The sequence below is a fragment of the Diceros bicornis genome, chromosome 3 (genome assembly GCF_020826845.1).
Source record: "Diceros bicornis minor isolate mBicDic1 chromosome 3, mDicBic1.mat.cur, whole genome shotgun sequence".
Lineage (NCBI taxonomy): Eukaryota > Metazoa > Chordata > Mammalia > Perissodactyla > Rhinocerotidae > Diceros > Diceros bicornis.
In genome coordinates this window covers 89,184,135-89,205,047 of record NC_080742.1, presented here as the reverse complement: position 1 = coordinate 89,205,047, position 20,913 = coordinate 89,184,135, and the positions used below count along the sequence as shown (strand labels likewise).

The 20,913-nt window shown below is 39.3% G+C and overlaps 1 protein-coding gene across 2 annotated transcripts in view; it reads right to left on the bottom strand.

The window, feature by feature from the left end:
• Positions 1–20,913, bottom strand: part of MGAM (maltase-glucoamylase) — a 185,146-nt gene that overhangs the window by 135,870 nt on the left and 28,363 nt on the right. For both annotated transcript variants that reach the window (XM_058531697.1, XM_058531688.1), the window contains exons 5-20: positions 17,683–17,803; positions 16,458–16,567; positions 15,753–15,904; positions 15,031–15,202; positions 13,180–13,279; positions 10,605–10,717; positions 10,173–10,298; positions 8,987–9,118; positions 8,722–8,838; positions 7,728–7,841; positions 6,308–6,392; positions 4,799–4,916; positions 3,460–3,631; positions 2,060–2,176; positions 1,334–1,488; positions 202–286 (exon numbers count right to left, since the gene is read on the bottom strand). In XM_058531697.1, the coding sequence (XP_058387680.1) occupies positions 202–286; positions 1,334–1,488; positions 2,060–2,176; positions 3,460–3,631; positions 4,799–4,916; positions 6,308–6,392; positions 7,728–7,841; positions 8,722–8,838; positions 8,987–9,118; positions 10,173–10,298; positions 10,605–10,717; positions 13,180–13,279; positions 15,031–15,202; positions 15,753–15,904; positions 16,458–16,567; positions 17,683–17,803 (1,989 nt within the window). The remainder of the gene's footprint in view (positions 1–201; positions 287–1,333; positions 1,489–2,059; positions 2,177–3,459; positions 3,632–4,798; positions 4,917–6,307; positions 6,393–7,727; positions 7,842–8,721; positions 8,839–8,986; positions 9,119–10,172; positions 10,299–10,604; positions 10,718–13,179; positions 13,280–15,030; positions 15,203–15,752; positions 15,905–16,457; positions 16,568–17,682; positions 17,804–20,913) is intronic.

The window sequence follows — 20,913 nt, the reverse complement described above, 5'->3', positions numbered from 1 at the left end:
TCTAGAGAGAAAAATGTCTAAGTATCAGATATACAACTTCCCAAAACCTCAGCATACTCTCTTCAAGGTTGACTCAGCCACAGATGTTGGAAATGGTTTTGGAATAAAGAGAAGACAAATGGTTCCTAGAAGAGAGAAGAGTTTGGAAGGTAGCAGGAACAGAAGCAGAGATCACCAGTGTGTCTCTGTGGGAAGACTTGCCTCCTCCAGAACTGGAGTGATGAGGAGGCCGGGCCCCCATAAAAACTGTTGGTGCACATCCCAAGTGCTGCTGTCCTCATAGAACCTGGAGATCAGAGAGACGTTCACTAAGATTTGGGCCAATGCTTCCTGGCAGCTCTCCCCGAAGCCTGTCCAAAATATGCAGGCCCCCTACCTGGGGCAAACTTCCAGAATTATTCTGTGACACCTATTCAACCACCACCTCCCCACTGCTGCAGATGGATCTACTTTTCCCAGCCCGTGTACCCTCCCAGGGTACATGTTGCCCCAGGTGGGACAGAAGTTCCTATTCCAGTATGTATGCTAGGCAGGTTTCAAGCTGTAATTCTATTTCACACATCCCCCTTTAAAAAATAAATAAAACAAGCAATACATTTTAAAACTTGGCTGACTATCAAGAAGGAATTGGATCTGATCAGGAAAAATAGCAGATAATTTAAAATTTTACTCTTTTGTCTTTTAGCATATCTTCTTTTTAACAGGGAATTCAAGAGATCAAAAACTTACCCATAATAATGAATATATAATAGTGCAGATGTGTGCCTGAGGGGCTAAAATGTCAGACACATAGGAGAATCAACTGTATTTTGACAAGAAAATCCTCTTAAGTGTCCTTTTTCAGAGTCAAATTAGAGATACTCATTGGCTGACAATAAAAGTTCTGGAATTCTGGAAATCCTCTACAATATTCTTATTTGAATGTAAATGACAGGCTCATTCCTAAAGCCTGAATATAGTGCATTACATAAGAGACCATAGTGTTCAAGCTATCAAATGCTTTAAATTAAGACTAAAGAAACTAAGGATGAAAGAACTTAAGTGATTTGTCTAAGATATAGAGTTGGTTGGTGACAGAACAAAGAAAAGACCCTGAGTCTCATGACTTTTAGTCTGGTTCTCTCCCCAAAAGGGAACATGCTATAAAACTTAAATACGCCCCAAGAATAGTATCTATGCAGCAATAGCCTTGCAAATACCAACTGGGTATTCCAGTTATAAAACATGTACCTAAATAACTGCTTGAGTTGTTTCAAATTTCACTCATATTTGATGATACAGTCAATGATACCCAGTTGTGCTGACAAAATTCCTTTGGATTAGGTGAACTTACTCATGCAGGAGGGGCCTGGCCACTGTGTCCCCCTGGCTGTGAGCTCGGTAGAAGAGGGTGTAGAGGTAGGGCAATAGAGTATAGCGGATGGTAAGGTAGTGCCGGGAGGAATTCAACAGCAGAGAGTCAGCTCCAAAGGAGGCAGGATCCTGGGCCTGGAAGGAAACAAGAGGTTGCAGTTGTGATCCAGCTATGAAAAACAGAAGCATCTGAAGAACTCCAGACCACATTCATCACAATCAAGAGTTTCCTTCCTGAAAGACTGGGGGTCCGAGTTGCAAACTTCACCACTGAACTGTACAGTTGGGCAAAGGGAGATCATTTCACCGAGTAAGTGGCTGTTCTTCACCTTGCAACTCAGCCTCCTCATTCACTCTTTAGGAGTGCTCTCTCGGGAGACTGCCATTTAAATAATTTTGAAGTATTTCCTCCTTTGATTCTCATTACACAACGAGCAATGTAAACAAACTGTACAGAGGATTGATATAAAACCTTCACAGACTCGCCATTCTCTTGACTGCAGCAGCTGGAATAGCAGAGGCTGTGGCGGCAGGGCGTTTTAATGGAGCAACAGAGGTCCTGGTTAATTGGAAACAGTGGTGCAAATTAGCCTAAGGAAAGCACCAGGTAGGAGGTTGGCTCAACAGATTTCTTGGCAAGGATGCAGACAGATCCAGTCCTAATGTATGCCAAATTTATTTTGATCTTATCTCCTGGGAGACTTACCTTGTAGCCTTGGCCATTGTGATTCCTGGAAAATGGATAAAATGCTCCCAGCTGCATCCACCGCCTGCAGAGCTCTTCAGAGGTATCCGAGAAAAAGCCACATATGTCAGGACCCACCTGGGGACACACGGACAGCGTGTATACCTCACTGCCCTCACCGCCCTCCTTTGCTTTCTACCAGGGACCTGTCAACTGAACTTTGCTAACCTCTTACTGAGATGGCTAATAAGTGTGATCAAATTGGGTTATATCCTGTGTCCTCTCTTTACTGCTAGGTGGCTAAGTTACTTCACCCTTCTGTGTCTCAGTTCCCTCATTTTGTTAAAGTGGGCACTAATTAGCTACACAATGTTTTAGTAAATGAGATAACATAAGTAAAATACTTGACATACAACATTATTCTTTTGACCACAACACTCTCAGAATTAATTTTCCAAAGCCTAAATCTGATGATGTCATTCACCTCTTCAAAAATCCCCAGGGGTTCCTTGCTGCTTATGCTGTTAGCTCCTCAAAACCTGGTTCCAACCCACCTTTCCAGCATCACTTCCCATTCCAGTCCTACATACCAATCCTTACAGACACATCAAATTATCCCCCTTACTGTTTTTGCTCATGTTCATTTCTCAATCTTAAAATGACCTCCCGCCCCCTTACCCTGAGGAAATATACACACTATTCAAGGTTAAACTCAAGTGCCATCTTTTCCAGGAAGTTTCTCTTGACTCCCTCCCCTTACTGCCTTTGTTGTTCCTCGTAATCTTGTCAGAGTTAAGTCCCTTTCTCAGGGTCTCCCCTGACATTTAATTCCTATGGCCCCGTTGGGACTTTTAGCCTATCTTGTAATAATTATTTGCTTACATATATGTCTCCTCTTACAAAATTTTAAACTCTTTGGGGAAAGAGAAGGTGTTTCTGTTATTATATTTATGCTTTTCTCCACTCTTACCATGCATACCCAGCTCAGTATCTTGCACATAGAAGGAGCTCAGTAAATACATACAATGAATTTAACTAAAAGATGCTAAGGCCACCTCTAAGGTGCCGGCAACGTTCCATTTCCTCATCTGGGTGCTGGATACACAGAAGTGTTCGGTTTGTAAAATTCACCAACTGTATATATTTAAGGATATGTGCACTTTTTTATGTGTATGTTATACTTTAATAGAAAGAAATATTCCGATGATATTTCAAGGTTGTACTTCCTATCTTTAGAAGTCAGTACAGGAAAGAATTTGTGGTATCGGAGCCATACTGACGTAGATGAAATACATGCTCTCAAGACATTAAATCCCTGGGCCACAGAGGGTAGGAGAGGGGAGGTTTACGGTTTGAAAACTTTCTAGAATGAGGCTTTCTGGGGATTGAAGTTCCTAAGAGAGCTTAGGACGTGGACTCACCATTGGGATACCAAAAAGGTTGAACTCAAGGATGCCAGGGATGGACCATCGAAGGTCGTTCCAGGTGGCTGTGTTGTCTCCTAACCAATGAGCTGCAAACTTGCCAGATCCCGCAAAGGTAGAACGGGTTACAATGAAGCTTCTCTTATTAGGGAACACGGTATTGACCGCTCTAAAAAGGAGAGAGACTTAGGGAGTCAGTGTGTGACCTTAGCGTATCTCAGCCCAGGGGATACAGCAACAATACCAAGGATCTAAAAAGTTAATACCCCAATCTTCTCTTCCAGTTCTCTCCCAGTAAGGTAAGAGTTGCTGCTGGGAGCAGTCTGCACACTAAGTGTGTTTATGTTTCATTTTGTTTTGTTTTGTTTCGTTTTGTTTTGTAGTAAGGTGTTTTATATACATCATTAACTCCAAACTTCCAAGAATTTCTAAAGCAGACTTGAAAAGGCTACTAACTAGAGGGATACAATTTTATGGAACAAAGGTGAAATTTAAATTTATATAGATATACATATACATTAGTCTTTCATATTGTGTGACTTCAGACATATTCAAAAATGGACTTATGATGGCCTTTTGGAACTTAAATTCTTTTTAAGTAGAAATATTTTGGTCATAATTTTGTAATAAGAAAAGATTTTTTAAAATTATATATGTATGTGTGTACTTTTATAATTAAATATAAATATATATCATTATATTTTTAAAATTAGAAGTCTATACATATACTTAAAAATTTTTGCTCTGTAACTTTTCCAACAACGTTCAAAAAAACTAGTTACACCCATGATTTTGCTAATGAATGAAAGTGGTTTTGGTCTGGCTTCTTGCTGGCACATCACGGTTAAGTAGAATAAATTCTCAATACCTTTTCCTCACTACAGAATTTTAGTCCATATTCAAAGGTAGACATAGCACAGTAGAAGGATTCTGAGCCAGTATCTAAAACCCCAAAGCACATGGACATCTACAAGTTACTTAGCACTCCATACTCCAATCTATACAGTGTGGAAAAGAGGAAAATACATGGTTTTGGATTCATGCAGAAATGGGTTTTAATTTTGCTTTTACAATTTATTAGCTGTTTGACCTTGGTCAGTTACTCCTCTTTCCTTCTTCCTACCTTCCATTCATTCATTCTTTCATTTTATACATTTCATAAATATTTACTGAATTCCTTCTTCCCCATGTGCTAGGTAGCTTCTTCGTTCACTCAATAATGATAACCATACTTATCTTGCAGAGTTTTAAAAAATAATTTATGTGAGTCACCTGGCCCTCTAGCAAGATCAATTAATTTGATCATGTATTAAGACCATAACAATGGTGGTCTTACTCTGCAGTGGCAATTGCCATTGAGTAGCCATACAGATTGTGGACATCATACTGCTTGCCCCAGTGCTGCACTGCATCCATGCAGAGACTCTTGCGGAACAGGTACCCATCCAGGACCCCTGGGACAAAAGAAGGATCAGTCAATGAGAGCCTAAGACGCACATTCCCTGCTCTTTGACTATCAGAGAACTTGAAATGGTGGCTCCCTGGGCAGGCATTTACTGTGGCCATCCTGTAAATGATCATACAGATTCCTCATAATCAGAGGGCTATCCATTTAGAGTAGTTTCTCTGATATATAACTAAATTGTGCTGACCTATACACATTCTCTCACCTGGGCACTCATGTGACTAGAGGCCGGCATTTGGATCCAGGCCGGCACTTGTTAGGACAAATAGATCCAGTTAGAATCGAGGCCCAATCTGAATTCTTCGAACTAAGCTAAGTTATGTGGTCCAATAATAGAAATATTGGATGAAAGTATAAATTAATTTCTCACCTCTTCCCTTCTTTAGCCATATATTATGAAGGATGATTTCCCAGATATATTCCCAGATGATTTCATTTATCTACTCTTTTCTGTTCCCATTGACCCACTCTGGTTAAGATCCAAATTACCTTTAGATCTTAACTATTGCAACAGTTTTTAATGGTTTGTTTACTTCTGATATATATTCTAATTCATACTGCACATTAACGCCAGATTAATATTTCCAAAACCATTTGACTATCAACTTCCCTCTTACCAAAACATAAATAGCTTCCATCACCAAAAGAACAAAGTGTGAACTGTTTAGCCTCCCATCCAAGTCCCTCAACATTTGATTCTGACCCATCTGCCCCAATCTCTTATTTTCCTGCCAGACTGGAAGACCTTATAAGATGCTATAATTCTAGCAGCTTCCTTTCTTTCTTAATCAAGATACAATTAATGAGCCTCTAGCTTTCTTCAAACTCCAACAACTTCAATCACAACAAGGTGTGATTTCTAGGGGCACATCCTGAGACATAGCGTTGTTCAAACCAATCAACTCTCACTAGCACCATATTCTGACTTTCACCTTCCAAGTCATGGTTTCTGGTTTCCTTTCATCCTATGGCTCATTCTATTCTTCTTACTCCTGTCATCACCAGAATTGACCCTCATCTGAAGACCAAGCCTGATCTCTCTCTGGTAAGCCCTGATCTGTGAGGGTACACATTTGAGAGCAACATAAACTAACCACTAGCCTCTGGCTTCTGCACCATATCTTCTCTGGACCTTCCGTTAGAAAAAGCTCAGACTGCGAGTAGAAGGACTAGATTGCCCCTTTTGAATTTATGCCTCATTTAGGAAAGCATGGGTGCTTTATTTTCTTTCCTAGTTTTCTTTATGTATTAACCACATTTTCCCTTATCTAAGCATATTTATGTACCAACTCCCTTGCCAGGTTGTTCATATCTATCCTCGTGAATTTAAAATGTCAAATACGCATTGCCACTTTAACCAGACTAACCAGCAAGACTTACTGGGAGTGAAAGGGGGATAATTCAGATTGCTTGTGGAACATCCTGAAACGGAACCATCAACGAAGTTGGCGACTTCATTCATATCCTACAAGAAAAAAAGCAAAAACTATCAAGAAAAAGTAGTGCGTTTGCTTATGTTGGACTGATGGCATCTTTTTTCTTTTGAGGAATCAGAGAAATTATTCCAGATATTTCTTTTTTGTTTGTTTGTTTTTTGTTTTGTGTGTGTGTGTGTGTGTGTGTGTGTGAGGAAGATTAGCCCTGAGCTAACATCTATCGCCAATCCTCCTCTTTTTGCTGAGGAAGATTGGCCCTGGGCTAACGTCCGTGCCCATCTTCCTCTACTTTATATGTGGGATGCCGCCACAGCATGGCTTGATAAGTGGTGTGTGGGTCTGTGCCCAGGATCCGAACCTGTGAACCCCGGGCTGCGGAAGCAGAGCGCACAAACTTAACCACTATGCCACTGGGCCAGCCTTCAGATATTTCTTTTTTAAAGAGGTTCTTATGCACACGGAGAGAAACAGATGTTCCTGTCTTCTCTACCCATTGAAGCCTTCATGGAAAAGTTTCCTAAAATCCCTTCAAAATGATTTTTGTCTAAACTCACTGAAAATTTCCAAACATATTAGGTGAAAAAAGATTTCAATTTATATGATTCCATATATATCAATCTATACATTCTCTGTATATCCAAATATAGCTATGAATACACACACATATAAATATATATACATATATAAACATATATACATGCAGAGAGAGTGAGAAAGTGAGCCAAGAGCTGTGCAAGTGAGGGGTCTGGAGAGATGCATACCAAAATATTGATTGTGGATGTCTTTGGTTGACATCATTTTAGAGAGTTTTTACTGTCATCTTTTTAGCTCTGCATTGTTTGAATTTTCTACAGTTTTCTTATAAATAGAAAAAAGCTCAACTCTAAAGCTCCCTAAATTTTGCTGAACATCTGCTGCTTTGCATTTTTTTGATTTGATATTATAAGAGACATTTGTTTTGACTGAAGCCACAGTGTTCTCATGCACCTGGGTAACTTGGCTCTGGTCAATCTGTCCAACACATCCAAATGAAACAACCTTGAACTGGCAATTGAACAATTCATGTACTGTGCAATAAAGTAAGGAGTACATGACCTATTTTATTTCAGCTCATTCATTTGTAAAAGGAGAGTTGGACTTGGAAAAAGCAAATTTCTGAGTTTACTTCCAGCTCTAACAATCTGATTTTGATTCTAAGCTACATGTTTTGGTGAGATTATTTCAATCGTAAAACAGGTAATACTTAGAATTATTGCCATACTTGCTTTCTTCTCCTCCTCTTCCCCCTGTGCGCCATTACCCAAAGACGTAGATATACACAATCGGAATATTAGTCACCCGTATTCAGAGTATTAAGAACTCACAATCCAGATTCCATCAAACTCCACTTGGTTGTGGAAAAGCTCAAACTCCTTTACCCACCAAACAGCACACTGGGGGCTTGTGTAATCAGGAAACACAGTCGTTCCAGGCCAGACCTGTAGGAGAAAAGGAAAAACACTGATTAGAGTAAACTAAATAAACATGGAGTAAAATAAAGTACTTTGCAAAGAAATTCCTAATATGGTCACACCAACAGAGGCGCCCAGGCACAGGTCCTTTTCAGTGAGAAGCGTGGCGCACTCCAAAGACCTAGAATAAATGTCAGGAGGAGTCAAACAGTCACTTGAGGAAAAACTTACTTTAAAAAAATGGTTAGATCCTTGCTACCCTTCAACTCTGCTTCACCGTTCCCTCTCACTTTCTCTACTCCCAATTCCAGGAATAGTAAATGATGGAGAGTACTATAGAAATTTCAGCTGTTCCATTACAAGTTGTGGGTTCTCAGCATCAATCACGCTTCTCTACTCCTTTCCTATCCACTTCCTCTCAGACACTATGCAGTGGGGTCATCAGAGGTATTAGAAGTGAGCCAGCAAATAACACCTCCATGGAAAACGAGGACAAACAAAGATTTGAGAAAGAAGTGATCAAACTTGTCAAGTACTACAGAGAAATAGAGGAATGAAACGGTTCCATTGGCTTTGCCAGTTAGGAGGTGACTGGTGCCATTTGGCAGGGCAGTGTCAGTGAAGTGATGGGGGCAGGCGGAAGAAAGTAGACTTCAGTCAGTAGAAGAGTGAATGGGAAGTAAGGAAGTGGATATTCAGTATGTAAGTTACCATTTAAAGGAATTTGGCTGTGAAGGGAATGTGAAAGTTAGGATGGCTGTTAGGTATTTGGGAATGAAAGGACAAGGGAAAGTTTATCCCCAGCATATATAAGGCATCTGAACAACACACACACACACACACACACACACACACACACACACTGCCACAGCCCGTTCACCAGCCCCCAGCTTCCCCATTATAGTACCTCCCCAATGAGTGGAGTCACTCCGTCAGAAGCATTCACCCATATCTTCATATCCGAACCCCTGTCATAGGGGCTGTAGGGATGACTTGGTGAAGAGTTGTTGGAGATGGCTGGATCCTAAGAAGGGAAAATACAATGAAGGACCCAGCTTTAAGCTAAAGGCTTTGAAAGGAGATTGAGAATTGGGGGACAAAGGAGGGGGAGGTGGATGTAATGACAAGAAAGAACAAGTACCTGATTTGGGGGGAAAAGAGAGTGGACATACCACCATGACGATGAGTTTCTGTCCATTATTGTGTAACTCTTCAGCAAACTCAGGGAAGCCTCTATAAGCTACTGGATTATAAGTGAAATCCTTCCTCTCATCCATATAATCAATATCAGCATGCTGAACATCCTGAAAGAATGCACAAAGTCCACAATTTAACACCTAAGAATTTCCCTACTAAAACGAGTCCATGGAATTATCATTGTTATTATCCACAATAAACACCGACTCTGCCTGGACTCTAACAGAGCTCTTATTCGGCCGCTGGCATCTAAGTGCTTCTTTTCCAAGGGTAATCTCAAAACCAAAGGACCCACTGTTTCCCTAAGGCCTGACTCCACCCCTGCAATCAGGTTAACTGCAGCATCCTACCTGTTGACGGGCGCATCAAACAAACCAAAACAACAATTACAACAAATCGCTATGACTATCAAAAACATATATTACCTAAATCTTACCCTTCCCACAAGATAAAGAGGGGAAGGCACTGTCTCTCCATTTCTCCTGCATTTTACTACCCTACGGTTTCTTCTCTTACTTGTCTTCTACTTCAAGCCTTCTTTGGCGATTATTCTTCCTAATTTTACCTGTGTGATAGTGGAGCCCAAAGTAAAACTGACTCTTGCTCTAGAACCTACTTGTCTGCTTCCAAGGGAATAGGGTGGGAAAGAAGAAGATTATTCCGGAGACTTTTGGGCTTTTCCCCTTGTATCTCTTGTGAAACTTCATTCCTCATTACAGCCTCCCATATAATAGACACATTCAAATTTAGCCATTCAAAACATAAAAATATTTTATTACATGTATGTACTGTATCCTTTTGCTCACCTACACCAGGGAAAGAAATACCTTGAGAACCCAAATAAAAATGCGTTATGTAAAATATAATCAATACAGTAAGCATAAGAAAATTTTACTGATAACATACGTGATAAGAAAAATAGAGACAAGAACAGATTGCCTCCTGACCTCATAATTGTAGTCTATAAGTACTATTTCCTACAAAAGAGAACCAGTTCCTCAAAGAAATGGCTGGCCCAATAAGAAAAGTCTAGCATTCTGAATATCTAAAACTTTTTATTATGTATTTTTTTAAAAAACTCGGGGAGAAAGTATAAACAGTTGTTCTATTTCCCCAAGGGAATTCTTGTATTTTTGGAGGATTTTTTAAAGCCTTACTTACGTAAGGCAGCTGTGCTGCACGGTTTCTCTCCACAACTTCTTTCATGTTGTCCAGGGTCTCATAATCATAACGACTGAGATGAAATCCAAGTGCCCAGTATGAGGGTAGGGCTGGCCGTCCGATGAGCTGAAGGAAATATGTGAAATGAAAGTGAGCAAATACTCTATTTCTAATAAAACCATTTCTAAGCATTGGCTTACAGGCACAAAACATACTCCATTTTCCAATACACTATTTCATTAATGTTAGAATGTCAGTCTATTTTCCCAGCCCTTTTATAAATCATTGAGAGTAGGGTCAATTTGTAATAGCAGATTTATAATAGCTACTTGTAAAAGCAGATTTTTATGAGTCACACTTGAATACTAAATTTATTTTTCTTTGTGCTATTTAGGATTTTTCTCTGTTATAATCATGATACAATAAGTTTACCTCCAGATACTCTTGAACAACTTGTTCTGGAGTGTTTCCCAAGAACACATAGAAGTCGAGAATGCCCCCAATGGTGCGGTAAGTGACTGCTGGGGCAGGCTGGAGGGCAACCTCTAGAAAGATTAAAAATGAATAAAATAAAAATTAGAATTTATTCTAGAGTAATAATAGCAGAGTTTTAGACCAGAGGATCACCAAGCATCTGAACATTAATCAAGCAATCCTAATGCCTCAGGTTTTATATACAGAGGGACAAACTCTGATGATCAAAGTTTACCCTCACAGCACATGAGAGCCAAAGCATTTGTTGTGTGTGTGACAGATTTCTATAATTGGTGACTGGAGTGTCTTAACTCCCTTGAGGACTCAAGCTCTCATGAAAAAGCAACCAGGTTCATGAAGGGGTCCAGAATAATGCACTGTGGCATAAAAATTATTTTAAACTGAAAACATTCACGTTTCTAAAATCCCTTATCTAACCAAAAGTACAGCCTCCCAAAAGAACTCAATTGTCTGTTACTTCAGTGAATGGAAGTGATCCCTATTCTATGAGGCATGTAGTGAAGTGTTTAAGAACAGTTGTAATAAAGACGTTTCTAAGAATGCTACTTGCAAGCTGTGTTGAGAACTGTGTTATTTCAATGAATAGAAGTGGTACCCATTCTGTAATGCATGTAGTGAAGTGTTTAAGAACACTTGTAATAAAGATATTTCTAAGAAAAAAAAAAGAATTCAATTGTTATAAATCCCCTCTCCTGTAGTAACTCTAATCTTCTCTGAGATAATAAATTGGCACCACATCAAACCTACATTGTCACAACACCATCATATCCCCCATCTATTCTCCTAAGGGTTCATTTATCTTTGCCATTTGTTTTCCCATAAGTGCCCTTTATCCCTCCTACCTCCTCTAAGAAGTCATTTGTTTTATCCTAAGTGCCTTTCTCCCCCTCCCATTTACCTATTAAGATGGTATGTAAGCCCCAATTCTAACCACCCCTTTGAGTTACTCTTCACTGAGCACTCCTGTGTGTATACATGTTGCACATGTCAATAAACTCTGTTTTTTCTCTTGCTAATCTGTTTTTTATCAGTTTAATTCACAGGACCCTGAGAACAAAACCTAAGAGGGTAGAGCAAAAATTTTTCCTCTCTGATATTCGCAACTAAAGAACATGTTCCCACCCCACACTCCATGGTTATTGCAAGAATATAACCCAACTAGACACACTGGGGTACACACTGAGGTACACGCCTCAGTGAATCTCATATCAAGCAAGAGCCAGACTAAAAAATTGTCAGAGATTATACTATAAATTCAAAATCCATCTAAGCCCTAATCACCATTCTCAGAGGTGAAGTCTCCCTACAGCCTTGGTTTGCAATTAGGGAGATCTAATGAAACGTACTCTTTGGTCATAGGAACAACTCTCTCAGAGTATCTAGGATCCTGTGACCTTTCTTTTAAGCCTGACTCGACTTGTTTTCTGGTCTTTCAACTACCTGAAACTGTATGATCCTCGCATTATCTTAGTCTATTTTTAGACTATTAGGTATCTTAGAATCATCTTAGATCACCAAGAGTGATCCTCAAACGATCTGTGGTGAAAGATCAGATCTTTACTTTTTTATTTTCACATTCACTGTAAACTGATACTTCCATAAAATAAAATGAAAGTAAATTACTAGAAAAAGGTTCATGCATGCACTTGGATGCTATGGCAATGCTTGGTCTCAACTTCTATAGTCCTGCTACTGTAGACCTGAAACAGTTTGTGAACCATCTGTGGGCCACTCTTCAGCAGCACTGACCTAGTCCAGTGATTGTCAGTTGAGGAGAGGGTGGGATCAATACCCTATGCTCACCATCAACTCTGGGAGATTCTGATACATCTCCTCTTCCCCTGTGGTGATTGATTCATTGCTACTGGGATCTGTTGTTACTGGTGAAAGCAGAAAAAAGTTGAGAATCATTGATCTACTCTAAAACCTTCAAAGAAGGTGAAGCTAGCTACTTTCTGGAATCCTAGGATATTACACTCTTTGGTCTTAAGCTATCTGATCTTACTCTGCACGACCCTTGCCACTCCACTTTACCTCACTACCTTTGGAGTGTCTGAATGCAACAATGCTCAGTTGTAGTTCCCTGGTTAGGCTCAGCTACTGTCATCATTAGGCCCAGAGCAATTGACTGTTTCCTACCAGAGTTTATATCAACCCCTCTACTAGATAAAAGTCTAAGCAAGGAGAAGAACAAATTGGTAGGAACTGCCTCTGAGTAGATTATAGGAAAGGGTTAGCTGTCTTAACTTTACATTAGAAAATATTCCAACAGAGGCAACCAGATTCAGGAAAATCGTAAGCTAGGCGAGAAACCCCTACTCATGGCTACCATGGGTCAACAGGTAATGAAGCAAATGAAGTAGGGATGGAACAATCACAGACTATGCAAGGCCCTAAGCTATGGTTCAACCATTCTTAAACGGCTCCATTCCTTTTACCACAGTGCTGTTAAGAAAGGGACTGACAATCACTCTTATGCATTTTTTTCATGAACATTCCTTCAGTCTTTTACCCATGGCATTGCTGTTCATCAGAAACACTCCAAAGGACAATCCACTAGCATCTTCAAGACACAGGAAGAATGTCTGTGAACCATACAAGTTAGTTCCATCCTGCAGAAAGAGAATTAAATTTACCATCTAATAATCTAAACCCCACACAGCTAGAAATGAATTAGGAAGTCAGTATTAAACATGTGAGTAATTGACAGGGAACTCATGGTCAAAGAAGACACAAATAAATTTTAAAAATGCAAGGTCTATATTTGGTTGATGTTAATCAAGTGAATTAGTGTTCTCTTACTGAATGAGCCAGTTATGACCATTTATCTAATAGGAATGTGAGAGCTTATGGTATCTGTTAGGATGTGGGAGAAGAAGAATTTTGAAACTCTAGTTCAAAAAAGCTCTTCTCTCAAAAAGGCTTGTCTTAACCTTGTCTCCAAGCGGCTTGACATAACCCCATCTGCAAAAGCTCCATCAAGCCTAATATGAATCAGGCACCTTTCTAATGTGCAACTAGATAGCGCTCTATTCGAGATATCTAATCTTCTAGTGTTTAGAACAGTCAATTTTAGAGCTTGAGCTGGCCTGCTAAGACTTTAGAACAGTAATTCTCAACCTGGGCTGCATTCCAGCCTAATTAAAACAGAATCCCTGGGGACGGAAGCAGGCATTGATATTTTGTTAAATTTCCCAAGGTGATTCCCATGTGTTTTCATGTTTGAGAATCACTGCTCTAGAACAGCATTTCTCAAAATTTGGTCTGTCTGTGAATTACATAGGAATTTTAATTAAATGTGGATTCTAATTCAGTAGATGGAAGAGGGAGCTGAGAGCCCACATTTCTCACACGGTGGTGCCCATTTGAATAGCAAGGATCTGAGGCTCCTTATTTAAACAACCTTCACCAGCCATTCCCAGATGAGCTGCTTTGACTTAACACCTTTTCTGATAGGCATATGGTACAATAAGGAGGATGGGCTTTAAGTTAGACAGGCCACGGATTAGATCTTATCTCTGTCCCTTACGAACTTTCTTTTTTCACATTGGGCTATTTATTTGGCTTTTCTGAGTCTCAGTTTCCTCATCTGTTAAACGGAGTAAATTATACTTTTTTTTTCAGAGTTCTTTTGGTCAATAAAGATAATTTATAAAAATAGTAACTTATAAATTATTCCTTTGATCTCCTTTCATCCAGCCACTAGATCTGCCTAATCAGGAAAGTTGCTGAACAAGACATTTATGTAGTATTGCTGAGCTTAGAAAATAACTCTGCTTTGGGTTTTAGCAATCAAAACAAACAAAATAAAGCAGAACAATAACAACAAAACTCTACTCTTTCGCTGCCCCAAACATTCTTCACACAAAGAATAATGAAAACAGTATTTTAGTTGATATTTTATTCTATTTTGCTGACCAATCTGGTAAGTTGGTGATTTATAAAGGTGAACCTAAAATATGACGATCATAACCAACATATTGTGCAGAGTTGACGTTAGTAATGTTTTCTCCACAACGAGTTAGTTCAGAAGTAAAATAAAATGAAAAATAGTTGGCATTTATTGAGCACTTTCTATGTGGCAGATACCCTTCTAGAGACTCTATGTATATTAATTCAATTGATTCCCATCACAACCCTATGAAGTAAGGACATTACTCCCATTTTATAGATGAGGAACTGAAGACACAGAGAGGTAACTGGCCCAGAACCACATAACTGGTGAGTAGCAGTGCAGGATTCAGACTCAGATAGCCTCACCCTAGAATCTCTTACTCTTGACCATTATACTGTACTGCTGGCAGTGATCTTCAGAAATGAGGCTATGATATTCAGTGGAGAGAGACCCATCTTGAAAGCTTACTCCATTGGGGGTTGTGTCCCTGGCAAATATGGGCCACGTCTTCCAGTTCATATCATGCCGGTACTGCTGGTGCACATGTTCTCCCAGACCATATACGTTAGCGCTCGGCAGTCGGATGGAGAGCTGCAGGAACTGATCAGCAAATAAGAGGGGCCCGATGCTTGAGTCAAACCTAGACACAGGCGGGAAACAAGGACAGGTGGGCAAGTGAGGTGGAGAGAATACAGCTGTTTAGCAAAACATTCTTTATATTTCAATGTTTAATTGAAATATTTAAGTGGCCCCATTTGCCCTCCTGTGACATTTTTCCATGGGCACCAAGAGATCAGGACTTCTTGAGGGCAGGTAGCACGTGGCACACCCTACCAACATGACCAAAATACTATTCTTACATTATAGTAGATGTTCCATAAATAGTTAATGGTGGATAGGTAGTTAGATGGATGGAGGAAAGAAAGGAAAAAATGATCAAGCAGAGGGAAAAAAAAGAAAAAGATGTGATTCAGTGTCTGGCCTATAATAAATGCTTAGTAATAACACACACACACACACAAAGGGTGGAAGGCAGAAAAAAGTATACATCTGTAGGTAGAGAGTCTGGTCACCAACGGTGGGCTCCCAACCTTCAGGAAACTGTTGAAATACACTCTTCCTCAGGCTTGAAAACCTTCCTCCCCCATAACCTTCCTACTCTGATCCTCAGACAGATTTTCAAAACTTACAGAACACGATCATTGCTTCTTCTGATCACTTTGATGCTGAATGGCTGTCTGGAGACCTCAACTTCGTAGGTCAAGGGAGAAGCAGCATTCCCTTTGAAGGGTTGCACGTGTTCATGGGGCACTTCGTATCGGTCCTGGTTTTGGTCAGTTAACTGTCCAGAGACAGAAGAGAAAGAAAGCTAAAATGAAAACTTCTCTGTTTTTCCAAAATAGAAGCATCCTTAACAACACCAGTGATTCCCAGTATCAGTGCTCATGGTACTGGAACTCAGGCACTGATCCAGACGGCTTTATGTCTGAGGTGGATGTTCACATTATATTACCACATTAAAAGGTTTAACATTTGGGCGTACATTAGTCTTTAGGTAGAAATACACACTGTAAGTCTGCAGAGATGGACTATCCCTAGAATTTTCGAAGCTGTGATAATTCTTTTTCTTTTCCCTCCTTATTACATTTCACATGGTATCAATGGCAAATAAGTGACAGCCAAAGCTCACCAGTCAACTCATAATATATATTTAGGAAGTTATCACACTGAAGAAAGGCAATAGATGCCTTCAACATACAGGTGCTAAGTAAGAATAATGACAGTGGAGAAAAATACCTCCATTAGTAAAATTTTCTATTTTGTAGTAACTGCCATCATCAGGTAGAGAACAAAAACCTCTCAAAAAGATCTTTAAAGAATAAACAAACTACAACCTTAAAGTGGAAACGATTAGATGTCTGGTATTCCGCTGTGAGGAGGACGTTGTCGACATCATTTCCAAACAGGGATAGAGAAGGCAACCTTTTCAACTGCGCTGTGAATCCTAGTATGGAGAGGGAAAAAGGTATACATAGCTGGCTGTGTACATTTGCAAACAATAGCCACATAAAAATTAAGCTTTATGTGTCGAAGGGGCTGGTGAAAAGACTTTAATTCCCCCAAAGAAGGGAAGAGAGAGATATACACCTCATCCTACACATATACCACTGGACCAGATTCTGAAGCTAGGCATTGATTGTCATTACCTTCTCCAAAAACCATGCCTCTCTTCTGCAAAATCTGATTGAAAACGTCCCCCAAAAGGCCAAACTCTCATTCCGCCAGCCCATCAGACATTCTTTGTTAATCACATACCCTTTACACTCTCAGCCCTCGATGTGTATATATACACACTATTCCTTCTCTGTTATTTTCATGTTACATCAAGGTGACTATATACATTGATGCCATCTCCCTAGTTACATGAAAAGCCAGGTGAGAGTAGAGACCTTATTAGAAAAGCCCACCAGGCCAAGAGTCTCTGGCGGGGGAGCATGCCTCTTCCCTTATGATAATCCCCCAGAACGTTTATTATTATGCCCTGCATTTGAGAGTGGGAGAAAGCAAAGGGGATGTTTAGCCCATGAACACTGCATTGACTAGCTAACTTTTGTAAAATGTTTATAAAATTGGAATTGTTTCCATATCATTAAAATCACATTATATTAGAGTTATAAGTAGTCTCAGAGATTACTGAGTTTAATCACTCTCCTTAAAAATTAGAAACTCAGGGACCAAAGAGGTCATGATGTTGTGATGAAAAGGATCATCCCACACTTCCAGCAGACACCTTGACTGCAGTCTTCTGAATCACTTTGAGCCAAAAGCACCCAGCTATACCAAGGCCAAGGTACCTTTATGTACCTTTGCATAAGGTTACAAAGGTACATAAAGGTAGGGCCAGGAACAGAACATGTCTCTGAAATCGCAAGATAGTGATTTTTCTCCTTGATGATAAAATAGATTCTAGTCCTTCCTTAAGAGCAAGGCCCACCTTCTGTCACATGCAGTAGCGTGACCATGCACAGCAATACTCTGCATGCCACTACTGCTCACCTCTGGAGCAAACAGAGCCAGCCTCCAGGGGGTCTGGAGCTCCTGCCTCACAGTCTGGCTTACCTGCATTTGTGTTTACAAAGTTGCCCTCCATTTGATAACCATGACTCTGAGTATAGTAGCACCAGGGCACACTTATGGTTCCCTGAGGTTTCCAACAGCAGCCACGCTGGTCACATGTGGCCTGAAATAAGACATTAGTCAAAGTAACTCCATTTGTTTTTAAAACACTATCATTTATAAATGTAATTTGAGCTTGCGGCATCATGAACCTCATTTTACAAATAAGGGAACTGATATTTAGAGAAATTGAACAGAGCTTGCACTCAAAATTAATTTTTCTGGCTAATGTCCTTCCTTGTTATTGTTATTGTATAACAATATAGGGATCGCAACACACTCCATATCTGTCATCACAATAAAATTGATAAATTTATTTAAATATTCTAAAATACAATATAGTTATATCACCAGTAACCTAAAATTACAAATGGAACTTCATTATACTGGTTTTGGCTTTAAAAAAAAAAGACTTTGCAATCAACTTTATTCAGAAGCTTTGAAATCAAATCAATTTTGCTTTGACTTTTAAATGTGTATATTATATATATGTGTGTGTTACATATATGTGTCATATCTACATGCATATATATAGAGACTATATATATAGAGAGAGAGTCTCTCATCTCCTCCAAAGGCAGAAAGTAATTGTTCCTTGAAACTCAAATAGATTCTAGTTCTTATTTAAGAAAGGTGCCTGCCTTATACCACAATTAATGATTGAATCTGGTGGAGACTAAAATGAATACAATCCCTTTCTCATATTAACTAATTCGAGAGAAGCAACCAGGTTAAATACAAAAAAGTACAAAGACACCTCTCCACTTGAGTGTGAGCTAGTCCTAGTGACTTATAACTAATAGGATATGGCAAAAATAATGGGACATTGCTTCTGAGATTAGATTACAGAAAGATCGTGTCTCCTGTCTTGCTTGCTCTCTTTCACTTGCTCTGTTGGAGCCTCACTCTGGGAGAAGTGAGAGCAAGACCTGCGTGACAAGGAAGTGAGGGAGGTTTCTGGCCAATAACTACCAAGGAACTGAGGCTGTCAGTCCAACAATCCTGGAGGAACTGAATTCTGCCAACAATCACATGAATGAGCTTGAAAAAAGGATCATCCCACACTTCCAGCAGACACCTTGACTGCAGTCTTCTGAATGACTTTGAGCCAAAAGCACCCAGCTATACCAAGGCCAGATTTCTGACCACAGAAACTGTGAGAAAATGATGTTTGTGGTGTCGAGCCATCAAGTTTTGGGATAATTTGTTATGCAACAACAGATAACTAATATATCCTGCTACGTTATTTACAGATGGAGAAACTGAGGCCCACAGAGGTAAGGTTCACAGAGGTGAAGTAACCTGTCAAAGCTTACTTAGTAGCTTTCGAGAAGACAAGGACCAAAACTTAGTTCTCTTGCTATTCATTTCCCTTCTTCTATACTCTGGGTTGAATATCTACTAAGCACATTTTCAGGAGGATGTAGCAATGCCTTGCAAATGATAAGACAAAAAAAATTTGCTTACATATACGAACAATTAGATTTAACCAAATGCTAATTTTTATGCTAATAGCCAATATTAAGGATGGAAAAACTATGTCCATCTGTGGTTTATACTGCCATGGGATCAGGTTTCACTGTGTACTCAACTTCAATCAGCAGTTTTGTTTTTTCCTTTCAAAACCCACTCAGCTGAAACTTCAGTATAACAGGAAAAGAGAAAGGTGCTGAAAAGGGTGTTGCCCAGAATGGTTTTGTATGCTCCCAAAAGCTTAATAATTTCTTCACTGAACTGGAAAGGGCAAAGATCAAAGAGTGGCCAAAGCAGCAAGAAAAGTGAACAGTCTCTGTTGGCAACTTGAAAACACCAGCTCCCGTAGCGGAGCGAAGCAATTACAAGGAGAAGTGGAAAGAGAAGCATACAAACAAGAGAGTAAAAAGCATGTGAGACCTAGGAAAACAGTTGCAGATAAAAGCTATAAAAAATGACAACATGAATAGGATTGAAGGCACACAAAAAGAATCAGACCCAAGACACAAAATGCCTGTTTAAGTCGGACATGAGAATTAAAATTTAAGAGAAACTATCAAAATAATATAGAATGTATAACTGCCAATACATATTGAGGGAAAAACTAAGGGGAAAAATCCTAAATGTAAAAAAAATAAGGAAAGAAGACCTGAATATGGGGATGGGGGCAGAGTAGGGAGCAGTACATAAAATACAGAACAAATGGAAAACACAAAATGAGACAGAAGAAAAATTGTCATGTCGGTTATCACATGGTTTAAATACTTAATTTAGAAGACAAAGATAGTCAGATTACATTTAAAGAAATAAATTCAGCTAAAGTTGCTTATGGGAGGCACGCCCAAAATTTAAGCTCACAAAAGCACTGAGAGTAAAAGAGGAAAAGAGACACGTGAGAAGAATGCGGACCAAGGCCAGTATCATGATGGTAACATCGGACAAGTGGACTCGCAGTAAGAATTCATTATTAGGGAGACAGAGTCACTACACGATGATAGAAGGTTCAGCTCACCAAGAAGATACATCTCAAACTTGATATGTACCTAATAATAAAGACTTAAAATATTTCCAGAAAAATTTTAAAGAATCACAATGTCAAACTGAAAAAGTACATAATGGAATATTTTTAAAGAGCTCCCTCAGTAATTGATAGATAAAGAAGACCAAAAAGTAAAGATATTTACATAATAGATATATATAGGCTCCTGCACCAACACAAAGAGAAGGACTAAACTGAACTCAGAGAGGGAAACCAAATCCTAAAGACACTGTTTAAGACCTAATCAGCCTCTGCTCCACCCAAGGCCTATTCTTCTCCAACCCCAATGATTCTTAACACTAAAAAGAGAAAGAGAGGAAAATAAACAAAGATGGAAGTATTTTATACCAAAATTAGACATGGAAGAAAAACAACTAGAGCCCAGTCTTATCCATGAACATAAGTGCAAAAGCCTAAAAGAAAAAGGAAGTTCGGCTTCAAGAGAAATCAGCAACATATTAAATAACGACCAGGTAGTGCTTCTTCCAGAAATAACAGATCCTTCAATATTAGAAAATCCACTGTGTAATTCATCATAACAACTTGATAAAGGAAGTACACTGTATAATCATTTAAATTCATCAGCTATTCATGATAAAATTCTTAGCAAATTGGCAATAAAAAGTAACTTTCTTAGTTGAATAATGGGTTTCCTCCAAAAA